The sequence below is a fragment of the Lissotriton vulgaris genome, chromosome 10 (genome assembly GCF_964263255.1).
Source record: "Lissotriton vulgaris chromosome 10, aLisVul1.2, whole genome shotgun sequence".
Classification (NCBI taxonomy): domain Eukaryota; kingdom Metazoa; phylum Chordata; class Amphibia; order Caudata; family Salamandridae; genus Lissotriton; species Lissotriton vulgaris.
The window spans coordinates 315,869,905-315,893,560 of NC_141698.1; the positions used below are offsets into that span (position 1 = coordinate 315,869,905).

General features: G+C 44.4%; 1 protein-coding gene across 1 annotated transcript in view; it reads right to left on the minus strand.

Moving 5' to 3' along the window:
• Positions 1-23,656, minus strand: part of OBSCN (obscurin, cytoskeletal calmodulin and titin-interacting RhoGEF) — a 1,012,031-nt gene that overhangs the window by 251,381 nt on the left and 736,994 nt on the right. Inside the window, exon 79 of the mRNA XM_086941076.1 lies at positions 2,110-2,328. Within this exon, the coding sequence (XP_086797202.1) occupies positions 2,110-2,328 (219 nt within the window). The remainder of the gene's footprint in view (positions 1-2,109; positions 2,329-23,656) is intronic.

Sequence of the window (23,656 nt, forward strand, 5' to 3'; positions counted from 1 at the left end):
GTCCAGGGAGCCTAGACTGACCGTGCCAGGGTCATAACAAACTTCAGTTTATTTCCAATGAAATACCTTCTTCTACTGAACTTTAAATTAGACTGCCCAAACTGCATAAAGTAGGAGGCAGTCAACATACCATATGCAATATCTATAAAGCTTGATTACAGCACACAAGAAGATTATTTCCAATGAAATACCTTCTTCTACTGAACTTTAAATTAGACTGCCCAAACTGCATAAAGTAGGAGGCAGTCAACATACCATATGCAATATCTATAAAGCTTGATCACAGCACACAAGCAAATACCTTCTCACTTGGGAAGAAGCACCACAAAAGAATTAGCACCAAGGCTGTAATCAAAGACAGAGCGTGCAGAATACATCCAAGTACTTGAGCCCTGATTAGCATGTTGGTGCTCATTCTATTTCAGGTTCGAACTGTCAAGTTGGATGATATTTGCCTGTGCGCTATTTGGACTACTGTTATTTTGCCAAGTGCAAAAGGTCTACCAAGTGCTATTTGCCCATAGGGTTTCGGTAGATAAAACATGTTGAGAATCCTGGGGCATATTATCAAGGGGGTTTATCTCCGCTTTTTGGCTTTAAAGCCAAGAAAGCGGAGATAAAATTATCTCCCTATTACCTAGCTGTCGCTAACACCAGTTAGCGACAGCTAGTAGGAGATAGCGACCATCTTGGGCCCCACTTTGCATGTCAGTGATATTTATCACTAATGACATGCAAAGTGGGCGTGCCAAGATGTTAGCGACTGAAAACAGTCGCTAACATTGCTATCTCCTATTACCAACTTTTGGAGATATTCGCGCTAAGCGCGAATATCTCCAAAAGCTAACACCTGCCCTGAGCAGTTCTTAGCCATGTTATCCAATGGGAGGTGGATAACATGGCTAAGAGCATTAGCTCGGTAATGCATGAATATCGCTGACTTTTCAGCGATATTCATGCATTGCGGCGATTTTATCGCATTTGCGGTAAACCTTGGTAATACCAAGGTTTATTTGCGGTAAAAATCGCCGCAGCTCAGCGGTAAATTTTTGTCTCTAACCAAGCAATAGCGATAATTATCGCTATTGCTTGGTAATATGCCCCCTGTTTTTTAGTTTTTAAACCCTGCAACATACATGGGCACTTTTGGGAACCCGGCCAAAGCAATTTTTCAACCTTCCACCTGATTTGCATTCTGCCTTCTAATTTGGAGCAGAGGACTGACAGACAATTTGCTGTTCAAGCCTTTAGTTTGTCAAATTCCCTCCTGCTCTAGAAATAATGTATTCTTTTACATACTGACATTGGGAAGCATTACAGACTTTCACGTTCTCTTGAGTATTATCCGCTTTTTTCCTATTACATTGACATCCAGTGATGCTCTGATGCGCCAAGGGGTGACTTCTTTAGGACTGTGTGTTTTGGAACAAATCAAATTATAGGGCAGACAACTCCAAACTTAAGGTGCTTACAAGAAAAATAATAGAAAAATCTAGAACTACAGACACTATTGTAAAACATTCCGTTAAGTGATCCCTCAGCAGAAGTGCGACTATCAACTGGCATAAGCCTTGTCCCTGCTTTATATGCACAAAAAGGAGTTCGGTAGTCACAAAGTTAACTTCTTAGAAGGTCTCCTGCTGGTGTTTATAAGCCAGCAACTCCAATATATGCAGACACAGATGAAGTAAGAAACTATTTTAGCATGCAATTCTCTATTTTTCAATTCTGACTACGAGGTACTTACTATGCCCACTAAATACTACACACCCTGAGGTATTGCTATTTAATAGGTGCATTAAATACATCAGCCCAATAAGGACGATTCATAATCAGGTTTTATGGCTCTTTTATAGTTATTTCTAAAGGCCCGAGGAGACCAAGATAGATCTCAATGTTAGATGATACAGTTAAAATGAAAGTTCGGACTCCCTTTCTCAAGAAGTCACATTCAACAGAAGTATAGCTCTGACTTTTCTTAGTCTAACTAAGAAGGCATTAAGCTTGAGTCGGTACTTACAGAGCCAGACAACAGAGCAGAGGTTTGATGCAGATATGTGATGTGCAACACAAAGTAGCTGCAAAGGTCACAAGGATATAGGAACATACCTTCCATAACTTCTAGAGAGGCTGAACAGATAGACTGCCCATGTTTATTGGTTGCAATACATGTGTAAGTTCCGGCGTATTCCTTGCCAACATCTAGCAGGATCAAACTGTGATGCAGGTTGGAGCTGACCACCTTGTACCCAGGTGTATCTATCTTTATCCAAAGGACATCTTCTGGCGATTCTTCTTTCAGCCATGTGACTGTTGGTGATGGAGATCCTGGGAACAAGGGAGCATGGTTGAAAACTTCCGTTCTGTCAACATTGTTCATTTTACAACAGAAGAGGCTTTTTTCATATTTTTGCTCCACAGTTTAGCAAGAAATGAGAAATTACCGGCTTAAAACTACATATTCCATACCAAATAGTAAAGTTTAGACACTTTTGGCAAGTTCACAACAACAACCATTCATATTTTGTACTATAAGATGTTTATTTGATATTCTAATTTCCTGCTGATTCCTCACATCTTGAGCATTTTGACTCTCCTCTCGGCACTAAACTGATCGAGAAAACTTGAAATTGATCTCCTGTCCTGTCCTATGGTGTCACTGCTCCGACTCAAATACAGTACATCTCAGGTGATAGTGAAGACACTCAGGTCATGCAGTCACACGGCTGTATATATGGTTCTGTGATGTCCACTACCATTTTTTTTCTATGCCCGTGGAAGCAGAGATGAGACTGACAAGATTAAAAGGAATGTAGTTCAGGAGGCCAACTTTGAAGCTTATAACCAAATGTACAGAGCCAATCTTCAGAATAGGCGTGTGGGGGAGTCAGTGATTAATCTGCAGGTAGATCGACTATCGGTCAAAAAGATTATTCCCAAAGGTAGATGCATTGTTCTTCTGATAAATACTTCTACATGTGGGTTACACACCTTCTGAAATATTATCAAAGCAATATTACCAAAGGTATGGGTCTGAGGAGTCAATCAAACCAAGAAGTCTCACAAAAAATACCTGGCAAAACTATCATCTTTGATGACTTCAAAGTGGAGACAATAATTTCTCCTGAAAGTGTGGACCTACGTCTATGTCACAGCCTAACAGATCTTCAGAACAGGAATACCCCTGGATATTGAAGAAGAAGCGGTCGTCATCCTGTTGGAATGGGCTCAGTTGGTCGAAGGCTGTTCCTTCTTGGCAGGGGCATAGCAAATATTGATACAGTGAATAATAAAGTAAGACATTATTCACTTCTGAATCACTTTGCACTTTTTAGAACCAAGGGATAAAGGAAGAGCTGATCAATGAGGTGATGTTCTTGAGTCCCATCAAGGTAGAAACTAAGAGCCGTATGAGGATCCAGATGGCATTGTCTGTTCCTCCTTGGTAGGAATCAGAGGTAGACAGAATGTATGATGGCACAATGATATATTGGCAAATGTGGAATGGAAGAACCACCTTTGGAAACAAGGAAACGTTCTGCCAAGTATGAATTTGTTTGAAATGATTGAAGTAAAAGGTAGACACACAGAAATAACCTACAGTTCATTGACTTGATGAGCTAAGGTAATAGTAATCAGAAACACAGTGTTAAGTTTGACGAGTGCAGAGTAACACATGTTCATAGGCTTGAATGGTGAGCCCATCAGAAATGTGAGCAACAGATTCAGATCCAACCGAAGCATAACTAAAGGTGAAGGAGGCAACATTAAGTTCAAAAAAGCTTTATTCGATTGATAAATAACAATCATAAAAGCAAACAGTTAAAATACATAAGAAGTGGAGAAGTGTGGCTCAATGGTTAGAGTGGCAGACCTTGATGCAGAGCTCTGGCCCGGGACCAGGGTTCGATTCCCACCTCGGTGGGTCTCGGGCTAAAAAATTCCTCGGACCTGATATTCTCGCCTCAGTGCCTATTCCAATCATGGGTCCCACGCTGCAACTCTGGGCAATAGCTTGCTTAATCTCCACAACGGCCCCAACAGCGCTAGGATGCCTGGCTTCACCCTGGGGGTGCCCAGGAGTGGACACTTCACAGGGAAAGTCAGGAAGGGTTCCACAGCAGTATGAGTAATAGCGCCACGAAACCACTTGGTAGCAGTGCGCTCTACAAATACTTTACATTTACATTTTACATTTATAAACAATTTCATAGTTTAAAAATCATGATAAACGTTACATAAACCGATCCCCGGGAGCTTGTTTCCTTCCCAGTGTAAGAATTGGCTTTTGTAGTTTGGTTTGCCCTGTTCCCATCATGCACTGGGACAGGAACAGACTAATTTGCATACAGCCAGGTTCTGAAACTGGGATGGTGCAGTGAGCTAAAAAACGGTGTTGGATCTAGCCCTGATCTCTTGACTGGGTGAGAGATTTCTGCTTAATTCAGAGACTCTGTCCCTCACCACCCCTTGTTGTAAATATTTTTGTCCACCCTAAGCGTGGAAGGGTATACTCAGATGTGAGTCCCTTGCTCATTGCACCATCAGGATTCAAGCAAACCGGGCCGAAGACGGCTGTAATGCCAGAAACCGGTCCCCGGGAGCTTGTTTCCTTCCCAGTGTAAGAATTGGCTTTTGTAGTTTGGTTTGCCCTGTTCCCATCATGCACTGGGACAGGAACAGACTAATTTGCATACAGCCAGGTTCTGAAACTGGGATGGTGCAGTGAGCTAAAAAACGGTGTTGGATCTAGCCCTGATCTCTTGACTGGGTGAGAGATTTCTGCTTAATTCAGAGACTCTGTCCCTCACCACCCCTTGTTGTAAATATTTTTGTCCACCCTAAGCGTGGAAGGGTATACTCAGATGTGAGTCCCTTGCTCATTGCACCATCAGGATTCAAGCAAACCGGGCCGAAGACGGCTGTAATGCCAGAAACCGGTCCCCGGGAGCTTGTTTCCTTCCCAGTGTAAGAATTGGCTTTTGTAGTTTGGTTTGCCCTGTTCCCATCATGCACTGGGACAGGAACAGACTAATTTGCATACAGCCAGGTTCTGAAACTGGGATGGTGCAGTGAGCTAAAAAACGGTGTTGGATCTAGCCCTGATCTCTTGACTGGGTGAGAGATTTCTGCTTAATTCAGAGACTCTGTCCCTCACCACCCCTTGTTGTAAATATTTTTGTCCACCCTAAGCGTGGAAGGGTATACTCAGATGTGAGTCCCTTGCTCATTGCACCATCAGGATTCAAGCAAACCGGGCCGAAGACGGCTGTAATGCCAGAAACCGGTCCCCGGGAGCTTGTTTCCTTCCCAGTGTAAGAATTGGCTTTTGTAGTTTGGTTTGCCCTGTTCCCATCATGCACTGGGACAGGAACAGACTAATTTGCATACAGCCAGGTTCTGAAACTGGGATGGTGCAGTGAGCTAAAAAACGGTGTTGGATCTAGCCCTGATCTCTTGACTGGGTGAGAGATTTCTGCTTAATTCAGAGACTCTGTCCCTCACCACCCCTTGTTGTAAATATTTTTGTCCACCCTAAGCGTGGAAGGGTATACTCAGATGTGAGTCCCTTGCTCATTGCACCATCAGGATTCAAGCAAACCGGGCCGAAGACGGCTGTAATGCCAGAAACCGGTCCCCGGGAGCTTGTTTCCTTCCCAGTGTAAGAATTGGCTTTTGTAGTTTGGTTTGCCCTGTTCCCATCATGCACTGGGACAGGAACAGACTAATTTGCATACAGCCAGGTTCTGAAACTGGGATGGTGCAGTGAGCTAAAAAACGGTGTTGGATCTAGCCCTGATCTCTTGACTGGGTGAGAGATTTCTGCTTAATTCAGAGACTCTGTCCCTCACCACCCCTTGTTGTAAATATTTTTGTCCACCCTAAGCGTGGAAGGGTATACTCAGATGTGAGTCCCTTGCTCATTGCACCATCAGGATTCAAGCAAACCGGGCCGAAGACGGCTGTAATGCCAGAAACCGGTCCCCGGGAGCTTGTTTCCTTCCCAGTGTAAGAATTGGCTTTTGTAGTTTGGTTTGCCCTGTTCCCATCATGCACTAGGACAGGAACAGACTAATTTGCATACAGCCAGGTTCTGAAACTGGGATGGTGCAGTGAGCTAAAAAACGGTGTTGGATCTAGCCCTGATCTCTTGACTGGGTGAGAGATTTCTGCTTAATTCAGAGACTCTGTCCCTCACCACCCCTTGTTGTAAATATTTTTGTCCACCCTAAGCGTGGAAGGGTATACTCAGATGTGAGTCCCTTGCTCATTGCACCATCAGGATTCAAGCAAACCGGGCCGAAGACGGCTGTAATGCCAGAAACCGGTCCCCGGGAGCTTGTTTCCTTCCCAGTGTAAGAATTGGCTTTTGTAGTTTGGTTTGCCCTGTTCCCATCATGCACTGGGACAGGAACAGACTAATTTGCATACAGCCAGGTTCTGAAACTGGGATGGTGCAGTGAGCTAAAAAACGGTGTTGGATCTAGCCCTGATCTCTTGACTGGGTGAGAGATTTCTGCTTAATTCAGAGACTCTGTCCCTCACCACCCCTTGTTGTAAATATTTTTGTCCACCCTAAGCGTGGAAGGGTATACTCAGATGTGAGTCCCTTGCTCATTGCACCATCAGGATTCAAGCAAACCGGGCCGAAGACGGCTGTAATGCCAGAAACCGGTCCCCGGGAGCTTGTTTCCTTCCCAGTGTAAGAATTGGCTTTTGTAGTTTGGTTTGCCCTGTTCCCATCATGCACTGGGACAGGAACAGACTAATTTGCATACAGCCAGGTTCTGAAACTGGGATGGTGCAGTGAGCTAAAAAACGGTGTTGGATCTAGCCCTGATCTCTTGACTGGGTGAGAGATTTCTGCTTAATTCAGAGACTCTGTCCCTCACCACCCCTTGTTGTAAATATTTTTGTCCACCCTAAGCGTGGAAGGGTATACTCAGATGTGAGTCCCTTGCTCATTGCACCATCAGGATTCAAGCAAACCGGGCCGAAGACGGCTGTAATGCCAGAAACCGGTCCCCGGGAGCTTGTTTCCTTCCCAGTGTAAGAATTGGCTTTTGTAGTTTGGTTTGCCCTGTTCCCATCATGCACTGGGACAGGAACAGACTAATTTGCATACAGCCAGGTTCTGAAACTGGGATGGTGCAGTGAGCTAAAAAACGGTGTTGGATCTAGCCCTGATCTCTTGACTGGGTGAGAGATTTCTGCTTAATTCAGAGACTCTGTCCCTCACCACCCCTTGTTGTAAATATTTTTGTCCACCCTAAGCGTGGAAGGGTATACTCAGATGTGAGTCCCTTGCTCATTGCACCATCAGGATTCAAGCAAACCGGGCCGAAGACGGCTGTAATGCCAGAAACCGGTCCCCGGGAGCTTGTTTCCTTCCCAGTGTAAGAATTGGCTTTTGTAGTTTGGTTTGCCCTGTTCCCATCATGCACTGGGACAGGAACAGACTAATTTGCATACAGCCAGGTTCTGAAACTGGGATGGTGCAGTGAGCTAAAAAACGGTGTTGGATCTAGCCCTGATCTCTTGACTGGGTGAGAGATTTCTGCTTAATTCAGAGACTCTGTCCCTCACCACCCCTTGTTGTAAATATTTTTGTCCACCCTAAGCGTGGAAGGGTATACTCAGATGTGAGTCCCTTGCTCATTGCACCATCAGGATTCAAGCAAACCGGGCCGAAGACGGCTGTAATGCCAGAAACCGGTCCCCGGGAGCTTGTTTCCTTCCCAGTGTAAGAATTGGCTTTTGTAGTTTGGTTTGCCCTGTTCCCATCATGCACTGGGACAGGAACAGACTAATTTGCATACAGCCAGGTTCTGAAACTGGGATGGTGCAGTGAGCTAAAAAACGGTGTTGGATCTAGCCCTGATCTCTTGACTGGGTGAGAGATTTCTGCTTAATTCAGAGACTCTGTCCCTCACCACCCCTTGTTGTAAATATTTTTGTCCACCCTAAGCGTGGAAGGGTATACTCAGATGTGAGTCCCTTGCTCATTGCACCATCAGGATTCAAGCAAACCGGGCCGAAGACGGCTGTAATGCCAGAAACCGGTCCCCGGGAGCTTGTTTCCTTCCCAGTGTAAGAATTGGCTTTTGTAGTTTGGTTTGCCCTGTTCCCATCATGCACTGGGACAGGAACAGACTAATTTGCATACAGCCAGGTTCTGAAACTGGGATGGTGCAGTGAGCTAAAAAACGGTGTTGGATCTAGCCCTGATCTCTTGACTGGGTGAGAGATTTCTGCTTAATTCAGAGACTCTGTCCCTCACCACCCCTTGTTGTAAATATTTTTGTCCACCCTAAGCGTGGAAGGGTATACTCAGATGTGAGTCCCTTGCTCATTGCACCATCAGGATTCAAGCAAACCGGGCCGAAGACGGCTGTAATGCCAGAAACCGGTCCCCGGGAGCTTGTTTCCTTCCCAGTGTAAGAATTGGCTTTTGTAGTTTGGTTTGCCCTGTTCCCATCATGCACTGGGACAGGAACAGACTAATTTGCATACAGCCAGGTTCTGAAACTGGGATGGTGCAGTGAGCTAAAAAACGGTGTTGGATCTAGCCCTGATCTCTTGACTGGGTGAGAGATTTCTACTTAATTCAGAGACTCTGTCCCTCACCACCCCTTGTTGTAAATATTTTTGTCCACCCTAAGCGTGGAAGGGTATACTCAGATGTGAGTCCCTTGCTCATTGCACCATCAGGATTCAAGCAAACCGGGCCGAAGACGGCTGTAATGCCAGAAACCGGTCCCCGGGAGCTTGTTTCCTTCCCAGTGTAAGAATTGGCTTTTGTAGTTTGGTTTGCCCTGTTCCCATCATGCACTGGGACAGGAACAGACTAATTTGCATACAGCCAGGTTCTGAAACTGGGATGGTGCAGTGAGCTAAAAAACGGTGTTGGATCTAGCCCTGATCTCTTGACTGGGTGAGAGATTTCTGCTTAATTCAGAGACTCTGTCCCTCACCACCCCTTGTTGTAAATATTTTTGTCCACCCTAAGCGTGGAAGGGTATACTCAGATGTGAGTCCCTTGCTCATTGCACCATCAGGATTCAAGCAAACCGGGCCGAAGACGGCTGTAATGCCAGAAACCGGTCCCCGGGAGCTTGTTTCCTTCCCAGTGTAAGAATTGGCTTTTGTAGTTTGGTTTGCCCTGTTCCCATCATGCACTGGGACAGGAACAGACTAATTTGCATACAGCCAGGTTCTGAAACTGGGATGGTGCAGTGAGCTAAAAAACGGTGTTGGATCTAGCCCTGATCTCTTGACTGGGTGAGAGATTTCTGCTTAATTCAGAGACTCTGTCCCTCACCACCCCTTGTTGTAAATATATCAATGGTTAGAGTGGCAGACCTTGATGCAGAGCTCTGGCCCGGGACCAGGGTTCGATTCCCACCTCGGTGGGTCTCGGGCTCAAAAATTCCTCGGACCTGATATTCTCGCCTCAGTGCCTATTCCAATCATGGGTCCCACGCTGCAACTCTGGGCAATAGCTTGCTTAATCTCCACAACGGCCCCAACAGCGCTAGGATGCCTGGCTTCACCCTGGGGGTGCCCAGGAGTGGACACTTCACAGGGAAAGTCAGGAAGGGTTCCACAGCAGTATGAGTAATAGCGCCACGAAACCGCTTGGTAGCAGTGCGCTCTACAAATACTTTACATTTACATTTTACATTTATAAACAATTTCATAGTTTAAAATTCATGATAAACGTTACATAAAATCCTATTAAATGTTACAGCTTTACACTATTTAAAAAGAAAAAACCCTCATTTCAATGGAAGAAACAATCAAATAGACATACATTTCCTAAGACTCAAAACTTTTTTTTTTTAAACTGTGATCATTAGAACACTATTTTCATTATCTAAGAATTGTAATGACAAAAAGGCAGGACGACATTGACGAAGCCCAGACTGATTTAGTATTGGTATCAGAAACAGACTCCTAATAGAGGAGAAAAATTTACAAAAAAGAATAACATGGATCGTAGATTGAGGGCAGATGTTGTCACAGGGGCAAGGCTGGAAGTCTCGCGACCAGTCATTCATAACAGGAAAAGTGACTAATCTATGAAAGACCCCCAACCTAGAATGGGTTAATAAGAACCTATCATAAGCACCGGGAACAAAAATTAAATAGAGCTGAATATTAAAAGTGGTCAAAATCAATTGATTGTGCAGGGCTGTGGGCTTTAAAATCTCAGATGACATTCTGAGAGTATCCAGCAGCAGAAGACCTTCTTTCCTTAATTCCTTTCTAGTTACTGCTGTGATGGTGGTAGGGTTTGAGAAGTACTCTAAATGGCCAAGATCCTTAAAGAAATTATAAACGTATCTTAGCCATGGTATCCTAATTACTCCTTCCAATTTCAGGATGTCTAAAAGAAAATCTCTTTTCAATTTGGTTTCCTCTTTCAACCACATCCTGAGCCATAAAAGCACAGGCTCCAGTCTAATTAAATCAGAGATAAACGGGAGATATAACTCTGCATGGCAAATGCATCCTGAGGTGCCACTCGGGACAGCTAAAATACATTTTAAAAAGGAGTTTTCTACTATCTGAATAGGGGAGAGATCAGCAAACCCCCAAACCCCACTCCCATAAACTGCTGCAGAGACACACTGTGCCTTATATATTTTTATAAGTTCCTCAGGTGGTCTTTTACCCAATTTCCTGGCGAAGATAGTAAGGGCGGATGTGGTTCGTAAAAGTGCCAATTTTTTGGCTGCTGCTGCTTGTACCCAAGTGTCATTCTGAGAACAGAGGATGTCCAAATAATAGAATTTATTTGTAGCCTCAATCTTTTGTCCTGCAATGAACATATCTCTATTTTTCTGAAAACCCCTGCCACAGAGCACAATAAAGGTTTTGGAAGAGTTTACCCTTAAACCCAGATCTTTCCTAAAAAGGGAAAAACTGTCCAAAACGCGCTGAAGGCCCACTTGTGTACTGGACATCAGCACAGTGTCGTCAGCATACAAGAGGGCTGGAAATGGGCGGCCGGCTACTTGAGGAAAATCTTGGTTGTCTTCAAGCAGGGCTTCCTCAAGCCCATTTATATACAAGTTAAAAAGGAATGGAGCTAAGACACAGCCCAGTTTGACTCCACTCCTAATTGGAAAAGCAGCCGAACGCTCTCCCTTCAGACCATAACGCACAAGTGCCTTGGCATCACTAAAAAAACGCTTAAGAAAATAAAGAATATTTACATCAACCCCCAAAACTCCCAGTAGTTTCCATAGTTTAGTGTGGACCACACAGACAAATGCGGCTGTGAGATCCACAAAAGCTAAAAAGAGGTTCCCTCTCTAAGCCCTCGTATATTTCCTCACCAGCAGGGAAAGATTCAAACCCTGCTCTACTGTCCCCACACCAGCCCGAAAGCCATATTGCAGGTCTGATAGAACGGAGTTCTCACCGGCCCAGTCCTGAAGATGTTCCAATATAACCCTGCCTGCTACCTTCGTAATAGCATTCAGCAGGGATATTGGTCTGTAACACCCCGGATCTTGCCTGTCCCCCTTTTTGAAGGTGGACTTAAACATATCTATGGGGATCCCATCCAGGCCAGGAGCCTTACCGCCCTGACTTGCATGTAAGGCCCTCTCTACTTCCTCTAAAGTAAACGTTAACACCTTATAATGTAGAGGATAGTTTAAATCACAGGCCTCCTGGACACAATTGTCCCTCATGACAGGAGATTCCTCACCATCATATACCTGAGCAAAGTACTTGATCCACTGATCCTCAGTTATAGCTATCTCAATTGTAGTGCCATTTTCCTTAGATAAAAATGGTGTTCTGATTGCCTTCCAAAAGCCCGCACTATCCTTAGCTATTGAGGCTAAATGCAATGCCTCCCAGGCCTTCTTCCTCGTTGTGTTTTTCCTGTCCCTTATCAACTGTTTGTATGCTCCTCTAGCTCTCCTGATGTCTACAATACTTCTTGAACTTTTATGCAGTTCTTTTTTTAACTGGGAATAAGCTTGAGTACACCTCGAGTCAAACCACCCGTTCTGGGGTTTGTTACTCTTGTTTTGCCTAATGAGAGACTCTCTTATTACATTAGTTATTGCCAGGAACGATGCTAATAGCGTGGCAGGAGAAGTATCTTCACTCAGGCATGTCACCATATCTAATTTACATTTACCAATAACTGATTTAATCAGTGCTGTTTGATCTATCATTGCCCATCGAAGGGAATATCCCTTGGTGCTTCCGATGGCTAGATTCTCTAACAGTCGGTCACTATTGTTAGTTCCAAATATTTTCCTAGAGGGCAATGTAATAGTCAAAGAGAGAGGAAAATGATCAAAGGTAAGCAAATTGTCCTGCTCAATCTCCAGGCATGACTGTGGAGGCTATGGAGGTTCACTGTCCCTCCCACTGATACAGAATGTCTGCCATGAGCAGAAGAGTAGAGTACAGAGAGGCAGAGTAGATCTTAATACCACATCCTCCTAAGTTAGTCCAGCGTGATAAAGATAATCTGCAAAGTGCTTGATGCAGACCCTCCTAAAATAGGAATAGGAGGAATGGAGTGGAATGTGCAGTGAAGCTGAAGTTACATCCTAGGTGGAAATCATCTCTCACAGCCCTTTGCAGCAAAACATGACGGTAGCAGAACAGTAGGCAGTGAACATTTTTGTGAGCAGCAGGGTGTCTGCAGGGGTGCCACAGAGGGCAATCATGGACTAAGTCACCTCCGGAGAAGGATGCCACTCATAGTCAGTAAGCTGACACTGAGTTCCAGGAGCTGGTCAGATGACTGATGGTCTGCCAAACATTGTGAGCCTGGGCCAAACTATATAGACTCAATGCACAGAGGAAGGAAGCCCACGCCACCCTGCTTGCTGGTGTACCACTGTCACATTGTGTTCTCTCTGAGGACTTAATGGTAGTGAGCATAGGCCCAGCCTCAATACCTCCAGGTGGAGGAGAAGCAAGACCACACCACCCTGCTTGTTGGTGTACCACCTTGAAGGTGTTTTGTCTCTAAAGATGTACACCGATCAACAGCGAATCATCCACAAGGTAGAGTTCCTGAAGCTGGAGCATGTTTATGAGGAGTGTATGATCCGCAATCGACCATTGAACTCTGATAACCATGGTGTTGGGAATATGGACCCAACCGAGCGATGAGGCATCCATCACTGCTATTGCTGGTGGAGGACAAAAGTGCCTTCCGCAAGTCAGGAGTTCTGCCATTAACCACAATCGCAGGACTTGAGCTGCCTCCGGGGAGATCAAAGTAGTCTCAATCAGGAGCACTCAATGACTGGCAATTTAACTTACAAGCACCTATGAAAAGCTTGGACGTGCCACCAAGCTTGTAGGATACAGGAGGAGAGCAGCTAAAAGCCACTGGACTGTTAGGTCAAGAAGATAAGCCCACTTATGAAGCATTAGAATCATACCCAAAATGTCCAAGTCTCTCTAATAATGTGCCATGGCTTTAAAGGACTTCAGCTCCACCCTAATAAAGAGGAAGTGTTTTGTGGACTGGAGTTGTGGACAGGAGGTGAGACTTGGGGGAACTGTTGGATTGCTTTCTTCGAAGAAAGATCATACTCTGAAGATGGTTAATCCATGTTCAGCAGCCAGTCTGCTGAGATACACAGTGACTAACAACATAATCCTAATGATGACAAGAGGTGCTGAGTTCGTCCAAATGGCGGCATCCGCAAACTGGTACTAAGTGGAACATGCATGAAATTATAGGAACAGTATGTGCAACTGCAGAACTGTAACAAAAAAAAAAATGTATCTGGCAGGTCGAGTGAAATTATCCAGTCTCTGAACACCAGGGCTGAGAAGACATGCGCAAGAGATACCATCTTTAATTTCATTTTGTGGTAAAACGAGCTCAGGATACAAAAGTCTAAAATGAGAAGAAGGCCCCCGAACTTCATGAGTACCAGGAACTAACAGTTTTATCACCCTTACCCCATTTTATTCTACAGAACAAGTGATGTTGACTCCTTGCTCAGAAAAGTGAGCACCTACTCATGGAGAATGTGGGCAAGTTCTGCAGAGAGGGCTGAAGGTGAAAAAAGGACAGGAGGGACAAGTTGAGGTAACTCTTACAAATGGAGAGTATATCATTGTTCCATGATTTCAAGATCAAATGGTCAGTAGTGATGGACAGCCAGCATCTCAAGAAGGAAGACATTCATACTCTGACAGGGTGTGCATGGTCCCTGGAGAGTGATGTAAAAGCGATTTGGTTTGATGAGTTGGAGAGGAGGAGGAAGAAGACAGCTACTGGAGCCCTTGGCATCCTTTAGAACTGTCAAGCCTTCTATAGAAATTAAAAAATGGCTAGGCTGTTGCACATGTTGAGAGGGTTGCATTGCTGAAAAGGCTACCCCTAAATGTTCTCTCTGTTTCCTATATTGTCAGTGGAATTAATGAGCCAGGGAAATCAGGCCTAGTGAATGAGCCATTGCATAGCCCTGCTTGAATCAAGAGCTGAGTTGGCCTTTCCATGAAACAGTTGGGAGCTGTCAAGGTTTTTCATTAATACAAGTTTTCGGAGGAAAAGGATGAAGGCTAGCAAGAGGCAAAGGCAACCCCAAAACCTCAGCTGCCTTGTGGCGAACTGCCATAAAGGAATGACACTTTTATCTGGGAGAAAACCGGAAAGACATTCCAGGTCAGCTTCAGGGGAGGAGTCCAGGTACTCTAACATTTTGTAGGGCCAGATGAACAATCCAATCAGTGGCAGAGAGGGAAGAAGGTTGTCCACAAGACTACTATTGTCCTCATCATAAAAGACATTCAGAATCAGACTCACAAATGTTATCAAGGTGTGCAAAGCATTAAACCTGAAGGAGAGGATCACAAATGGCTTTTCAAGGCTCACAAGGGGATTATCACAGAAGCTAACCTGAACTTTGTATCTTACTTTGACCAAAAAAGCATCACTGATAGCAGAGCCGAAACATCCAGAAAGGACTTTATCTGACAAAGGGGATCTGCTGGAACCAGAGCGGTATCAGGACCAACAGCAGGAGGGGGAAGACCCATTCCTAGCAAAACCTAGGTAAAAGCCTCCACTTGGGTGGAGTAATCACCAGGGGCCGGACAACCTGGAACGGAGTAACACATATCCTCCAAAGCGGAGACAGGCTCTCAAGATGATGCTGAGGTCAGAGTCAGGCTGTGAAGCCGCTGACTAGACAACCCTATCCTGCAAATGAAGCCTTTGCCAAGAGGAAGAAAAATATCTGCTGCAATGTTTATGTTTGTTGCACTTGGACTTCCCTTTTGAGAGAACCTGATCCAGGGACTTACCTTTGGAAGGAATTTGAAAAAGGATATTGAATACTTGGAAATAACAACATACACATTTATTATCAAAGTATTTGCTTTATATGTATTGCACAAAGCTAATTAGGAAGCTTCATTTACAAGGGGGAAGTATCCAGTGGGTGGGTTTCTATTGTGTGAGGGTAATGCTCTTTGAAGAGATGAGTCTTAAGTTTCTTTTGGAACTGTATGAGGTCTTGAGCAGTTCTGATGGTGATGTGTATGCTAATCCAGATCTTAGAAATACAGATATTGAAAGTCTGCCTTCTTGTTTTTCCTTCTTTCACGTCTTCATCTTCAGTCTGGAAATGTTCCTAGTGTGGTGCTGTCCACGAGAGGTGGATCGTTTCTTGGGCAGGTACATCTGTGTATATTTTGTGAGGGTCTGGTAGGTAATGCTGCTGATATTAAACAAGATAGGGGTCTAGACTGGGGACAATTTTATCAATGAGACGCCACAACATGCAGGATGTTGAGCACAGTGTTGCCTCCATTTAGGTGTGAGAGGACTAGGCTCTGTGCTGATGTTCCTAAATTGGTTTCTGAAATTAAGAGTTTCACTTTTTTTATAAGAGTTTAAGCTGGTATCATGCTATTTTGATTTTCCTGATTAAGTGTGGTGATGTGGTGTTGTGTTCTTTCAGAGTGATGTTTGTGTTGAAGTGGATTACAAGGGATTTTACTTTGCCTGTTTTGGGTTGGGTAGGGGAGAAAACCAGCTAACTTTAGGTCAGATAGCCAAGACTGAATTGATGAGCCAGAGATGCAAGGTGGTCTGAAACTAAATAAGTGTTCTGCGGTAGACTTCTTGTTTATCCGCTCCAGTAACTGAATGGTGTTTACTGGATGGTGGCGCAATAGATGGTGTGATGTGATATTTTTTTATCTTCCCTGCGAAGTGTTTGATCACACTTATCTTTGAAAAAAACTAAGCTTCTGTTAGTCTCTTCTATCTTAGTGGTCCTGTAAAAGGCCTTTGGTGGCTGTGATAAGGGATCTTCATCTAGAGTGCAGAGCTTTGAACTAGGAGAGGTTATAGAAAACATTGGTTTGAGACACATTATTCTGTCTGTATTACAGGATATAACAACAGTTGAAATAACCAAAATGAAGATGCCCAAATAACGTCAAATGTGCATATACATTTGGCTAAATAAGACAACCAGGCGTGGCCAAGATGGCAGAGGATTGTGACGTGTTTTCCAGCCTCTCTGCCCCCCACCAAAGGCCTTCCCACCTAGAGTCCAGTAGCTGGGGTCTGAGACCCACATCAAATGGCTGCTGACCTGGTGCCGACAACCCAGGCGTTGATGCGGCGTGGATGTGGTACCTGATCCGCCCAGAATACATTGAGCCGACCCCAGGGAGCAGAGCGGCAACCTGGCAAGATGCAGCAAGACCAACTGTGGGGGTGAAGGCACCTATGGGTGCAGCCGTGGCTTAGTACTGACCGCCTCTTTACCCTCCTCCCCCTCCCGGGACAGAATGGCGTTGAGAGCTGCCGGGGGCTCGACCGTGGTAGCACAGTTGAAGGCATCTGAGGACAAGACCTTCTTCATATACTGAATTGCGGGGCCTACCTGAACCCCTGCATTGGAAGCACTCCGGGCGGACTCTGGGGATTACCAGTTCTATAACCTTGGGTCCCCAACAGCCTTTTGGAACCTCCCTCGCAAGCAGCTGAGAGTCCCCCTGCCCCCTCATTAACGTCCACCGGTTTCCAGACATTGCCAGTGGAGTGGAGGGCCCAGCACTGGGACAGCAGAGCTCTCTGGGCCTGTTAAAGTGGCCTCTGGCCTTAGACTCATCTCTGGCTGGGGCGGTGGGCCCAGAACCCAGGACTATAAATCATCAGCGCCTCTGCCTGGGGGATTCACAGATAAGTGGTGACACATTGAACTGTATTGCATGTTGCTTTGACTCTCCCATTGGCGGCTGCCTGTGTGCACTGAGGAAAGGCTCCTCTCTCCCTAGGCTGTGCCCATACAACCGTATAGTCTCTGTTACTTACCTTTGACACCCATATACTGTTTCTGGGACATTCAGGTTGGTGGCTTCCTTGGCTGGCAAAATAGTGATACCACATGCCCACCATCATGGCTACTGGGCGGGGAAGAGAGATTGTATGCTCAGGGACATGTTAATTAAAGCCCCTGGGATCCAGCATGAAGAAGCTGCTACAACCTTAAGTGCAGATGAGACACTAGACTCAGGCGGTCCTTGCTCTAATCACACGTACCTTTTCGTGAGGCGCTTTCCCCCAGACATATTAACGCTCATCCATGAGTTCCCATTAAAAGAACTTATCTGTCAAAAGGCAAGAGCCAAGCACCCAATACAGTTCCATGGTTGCAGTTCGGTTCTCTACCAAGACCTCGCAGCATCTACCCTCTGGAAATGCAAAGCCTTTCATCCTGTCACTACCCACCTTCAAGCAACCAGAGTGCCATAATCATGGGGACATCCCTTTCGATTAGTCTTCCAAATTAAATGGAAACTTCACCAGCTCCGATCACTGGAAGAGGCATGTCAATTACTAGACATCAAAGATCCCTCCCCAGAGCGCTCACAGGATAATCAAAGTGCTTGTGAAAATCAGAGAACTCACAGCAGGAGGAACAAGAGATCATCCACCATGGAGCTTCGCCCAGACCCACAGACTATTGCCAAGGAGAGACATGTAGTCTTGATACACTTTTGGTAAAGGTCAACAGCTGAGTCAGTCATACATTTGACAAAAGCAGTTCTTGGTCCAATAGATACACATATGTATATTGTGAGGTTAAAACAGAGATATATGACCCACAATAAGTCTATAATTTAAAAAGACATCAAATAATAAAATGAAAACAATTTCTAACATTTATGTGTGACAGTTTTGATCTATGTGTGTTGACTCTTGTTAACCTAGTGGGTTATTACATGTAACTATTGGACCTAGAACTGCTTTTGTCAAATGTATGACTGACTCAGCTATAGACCTTTACCTAAAGTGTTTCTTTCCTTATGTGTAGCGAGTCTATCAGATATATAGGGGTCCCCTTTTTTCAAATGAAATGTAGTCTTGATCACACTGGCCCAGCAGCGGCGTGAAGCACCTTTCTATTGCACCCCCTTTCTTCACCTCTTCTTATCAAGTTATTAGCAGCTAGCCTGGGCAGGGGGAGGATCAATGGCAACTCACACCCTTTCTGCTGACTTCTTTACCACAAGATATGGAACCCTGGACACTGACTGCGTTCACAATGTTTTTATTATTTTTAAATTGTTTGCCCTTTGGGCAGTTTATTGTTCTGTTTTGTCGAGACGCAGGGGCCAATTCTCAAGGCCTTCTAAATTGTTACTTAGGTTTTGGACTCTCTCCTGCTCCCCTGCTTAATCTATAGAGGTATTCCTATAGCTTACTAACTCCCTTTACTTTAATGGCCGATCAGTTAGCTATCCTCACTCTTAATGGCAAGTGCCTAAATCACCCCAATAGAAGAAGCACCATCCTCTCATATTTAGAACAATACGGGGCACATATTGCTTCAAGAAACACCTCCTCACTAATGACCCACATAGGCTCAGTTCTAAAGTCTTTCCCCACCTATATTTTTCTTCCCTTGCCACCAAACCTGGGTGGCAATCTGGGTCTCACACACCTTTTGAGGGAAAGTCAGTCCTAAACAGGCCGAAATTAGGGGTAGGGTATTGGCATACTCGTGACAGTGGGCTCCAACACCATCACTGTGGGTACCATGTACGCTATTAACGAGGAGCAAGTGCCTTTTCTTAGACAAGCAGTCATAGAGGTGATGATAACCCAGATCGACTGGTTCTGGTGTGGGGGGATCTAAACTTAGATTTTAATAATGCAATAGACAGATAAGCCCAGCATCATGATAGATATAGGCCTGATATCTGGAAGACCAAACACCCACTATACTGGGATTACATGTTCTACTCATGCGCACACTAAACATATGCTAGAATGGATTACTTTCTGGGTTCACCTGAGGTTGCCTACATATTTAAGACAGCTGCAATAGAACCCTGTTGCCTATCAGATTCCTCTGTTATGATTGTCACCATGGCGGTTCCGCTATCCAGTGCCCCTTCTAGAGCTTGGAGCCTCCAAGAATCCCTATTGCAATGTCCTGAAGTTGTAGAAAAATTTACCAAGGCGATAGGAGCTTTTTTTGCTATTAACGATATCCCTGATGTCATCATCACTACACTATGGGACACTTTAAAGGTCGTCGTCAGAGGGGAACTGATTGCACTCTCAGCCTTAGACAATAAGATATTAAAGATGAGAGAAGGCTTGTCTCATGAAGTCCTAGAACTCAAACAATCCACAAGTGGACCGGTGCCCCTGGATTTGGAGACAACTAGAGGCTGACGGTGCCCAACTAGCGGGACTCGATCTGGACAGAGTCGAATATGCTGCACTTTATCTCCATCACTGGTACTATATTGGGGTCGATAGGTGCGGACGTCTTTTAGCTAATAGGTTACGAGTCCAATATCAGGAGACTAGGGTTCAAATGGTGGTCAATTCTAATGTTTAGGAAAGGAAGGATGATCCACACATATTGGAGACCTTCTGAGATTTCTATAGACACCTCTAAAAGACCCAACACCTGCCAATGGATGCCCAAGTCACATACCTTCAAGAAGCTCACAACTCAACAGTAACAGAGGAACAAGCAGTCAGGCTTGATCGCCCTATCCAACTTGAGGAAGTCATCTCAGTTATAGCTTGTCAAAAACCACTTAAATCTCCTGGCCTTGATGGTTTCTCTGCTATCTTTTATAAGACCTTCTGCCCGATCCTGGCTCCCCTCCTCACTATATTGTTTAATAGGATATGGGACTCTTCCTCAATCCCTCCTCTCTATGTCGACAGCATCTATTGTGGTAATTCCAAAGCCAGGAAAAGATCAATTCTACTGTGCATTGTATAGGCATATTTCCTCTTAAACGTAGATCTCAAGCTTTCACTGCCATTCTAGTAGTCAGCCTGTGCTCCCTCTTACCGGGCCTTACAGACCCAAACCCAGACCCATCGAGTTTGGTGCCCCAATGTCGATGAAATGACAATATGCGAAGGATCCTACACCTCACTGAGAAGGCCTAACGCTCCAACCAGGAGTAAATACTGTTAGCTATGGATGCTGAAAAGTGTTTGGTAATGTTAATTGGCCCTATTTGGCTGCCACTGTTAAACACTTCCATCTTGTGGACCGTTTTTGCAGGTGGATTCTCAGTAGCTGTAGCCAACCAACTGCAGTAGTTCGGGTGAACGGACATTCTTCTACTCCATATCAGATTAGTAGAGACATGCAACGGGGGGCCTGATGTCACCCCTACTATTCGCCTTATAATCAAAGCTTATGGCTCGCAGAATTTGGACTAATCCTATGATTCGGAGATCTTATTTGGGGAGAGCAACATTCTATTAGCCTACATGCAGATTATATAATAGCGACTCTGGAGGACCCTTCCAATTCATGACCTACCTTTCCTAATTAACTCAATGCCTTTGGCAAGGCAGCAGGTTTCAAAGTGAACATCACAAGCTAAACAAAATCTTCCTCCTGTGACAATAATATTATGGGTGATGCATCCACATAATGTATATAGTTGTCTCACAGATTATTAGAACATTACAACAATTTATTTATTCATATTTTATTAGCATCAAAAAGGTATTGAATTCGCAATTATATACATTTAAAAATAATTTGATATCTCTAATCAGTGATCAAAGTGAACATCCACAAATCACAAGCCGTTAACTTGACCCGGACCCACACATTGGACACCCTACAACAAACTTTTCGCATTGAATGGGTGACAACATCTCTTAACTTATCAGGGGCTTGACATCACAGTCACAAATCAGGCTACAGTGGCTCCTAATTATCAAAATTTAACCTGCCAATTCAGGTCTGACTTACATTGATGGAGGCCTTACTGTCTCTCCTGGCTTGGTTGCATTACGGCTTTAAAGATGACAATTCTCCCCAGGATCTTATTTCTCTTTCAAGTCCTCCCAGTTGAGCCTCCCTTTGGGACACTGCGAACCCTTCAACAGGAGCTCAACTGCTTCGTACGGGCAGATAAAAACCCCACATGCGTAGAGATTCAAGTTACAAACCTCCAACTGAAGGAGGCGTAGGGGTACAAAATCATCATAACTATTAGCAAACCACTCAACTTAGGGTCTTCGTGGAATGGTCTTGCGATGATTCGGAGAAGTACTGGCTTTTCATGGACAGAGCACTAGCAGGTCAGCCTTTGTGGGGAATCTCTTTCCTACCTAAACTCCCCCAACCGAAGAGCCTTTACCTTTCCCCTATTACCAAATTCTCATTAGATGCTTGGGAAAAAGTAGTGGTACGGGAAGGACATGTCTCTTTCCCCTCCCTCTGAGGCCAATCGTAGGAAATCCAGACTTTACCCCGGGTTTGAATAACCTGGCATTTCAAGTCTAGAACCAAGAAGGTTGCAGATCTATTGGTCACTTATTTGCTTAGAAGGGCTTGCGCCCTTTAAGTCCCTCCACTCGGATCACACCTTACCTGAGACCGAGCTCTGGCATTATATACAGATGCGACATTCGGTGATGCTCCATCAATTTGTCCCAGAGCACAGCGTCTACTCACCCCCTTAGAGAGGTGGTTGCTTTCTAGGACATCCAATGCTCGACTCATTTCTGAAGGTTAATACTTATTAAGTCCTGCGGCTACCCACTTCAAATCTACAAGCCGGAAACTTTGGGAGTTGGAGGGAGTTCATGAATTGACACAGAAGGAATTGGGGGACATCTATTACCGTGCTAGGCACATGGCTCACAATGTGGTAAGTATCAAAACATAAACTAAGATTATCACATATTCGTACCTTACGCCCACTCGGCTTCTCACGTATAACCCATCCTGAAATCCAGACTGTTCGCGCCATTGCAGCTATTTAGGCACACTGTTACATATTTTATGCTATTGCCCAGCACTTACATCTTATTGGAAGCAGGTCCTTGATGAAATCGACACCCATTTTGACACGCAAATCCCTGCCTCCCCGCCTACATCATCTTGGATTTACCAAATGCACTTACCTTTCCACTTAAGTCCTGTCAGGCAGACAGACTATACTAACACTAGGGGCACCAAGGTGTTCAGCCATTCTGAACCCCATGGTGCATTGGGGTACAGGGCACACTCCGACATATCAAGGATGATTGCATCAATTGTGGCACATACTTGGGATGGAGCGCTTATCCCTCTCCTTATCGAATCGTGGTTCCTCCTTCTCCGAACTTTGGAGCCCCTTCTTGAAACTATTAACGTCAGAGTTCCACAAACTCACTTGTCCTAAATACCTATGCCTTCTTCGACTGTCTGAGACCCTTTATAATACCACTTGAGAGAGTCCTAATTATTTACAATGCTAATATGTGAAACTGTGCTACTTTTGATTTTGCATGCTTATGGGTCCCAGGGCGTTAAAGGGATGGGGGATGGGTTCAGGGTAATATGAAGAATTCTAATGTTGCTTTGCCTGATAGGCAGCAGGACTTGTATTACCTTTTTCTTTGTTTTATAAAACCAATAAAGAGATTTAAAGCATAAATAAGACAACCAATGGGTAGCAACTTCTGTAATATGCATACCACAATAGAATCTTTGAGCTTCGGAAATAAGAACTACATTGTCTTATATGACAAAACAAGAGAAGCATTTAATTTGGAAAGTTAAATAACTATGTAAGATGTCTTGACACATATTAAATAACATTCTTTGAACTTTCGTAATATACATATAATGTTATTTTAAATTCCCAGTGATGCAGGTAATACATGTGATGGCTCCATAGCAATGTTTTACCTTGATTAGAGGGAGAATATGAAAGAAAAGTTAATTGTTATATTCAAAAATAGAGTGGCAGACAGAGCTATATCCCTTTCCCTGACTGCCACATCACCTCAGGTCATTTGAACCTACTCTATGGAAGAGTTAGATTCCACTTGTCATGTTAGTCTGCCTAAATTCAGATATGAAAACTGATGTTTTCTGGGAAAAGAGCCATGCATAGATGACCTAGAACCTGCACGATTGAGACAGGAGCTTTAAAATATGGAATTCTCTGAATCTTGGAAACTGCATTATTGCTAGGAGTGCCAGAAAATATTTAAAACAAGTTCAGTTTATATCATCGTGCAAACAATGTCACAGGATGTCATGCTCAAAAGGAAAGAAAATTATAATTGGGGTTAGAAGGCCCAACATAACCAATGGTGCTAATAAGCAATCCTTACAAATTTGAACAAAACCTTGATTAAATG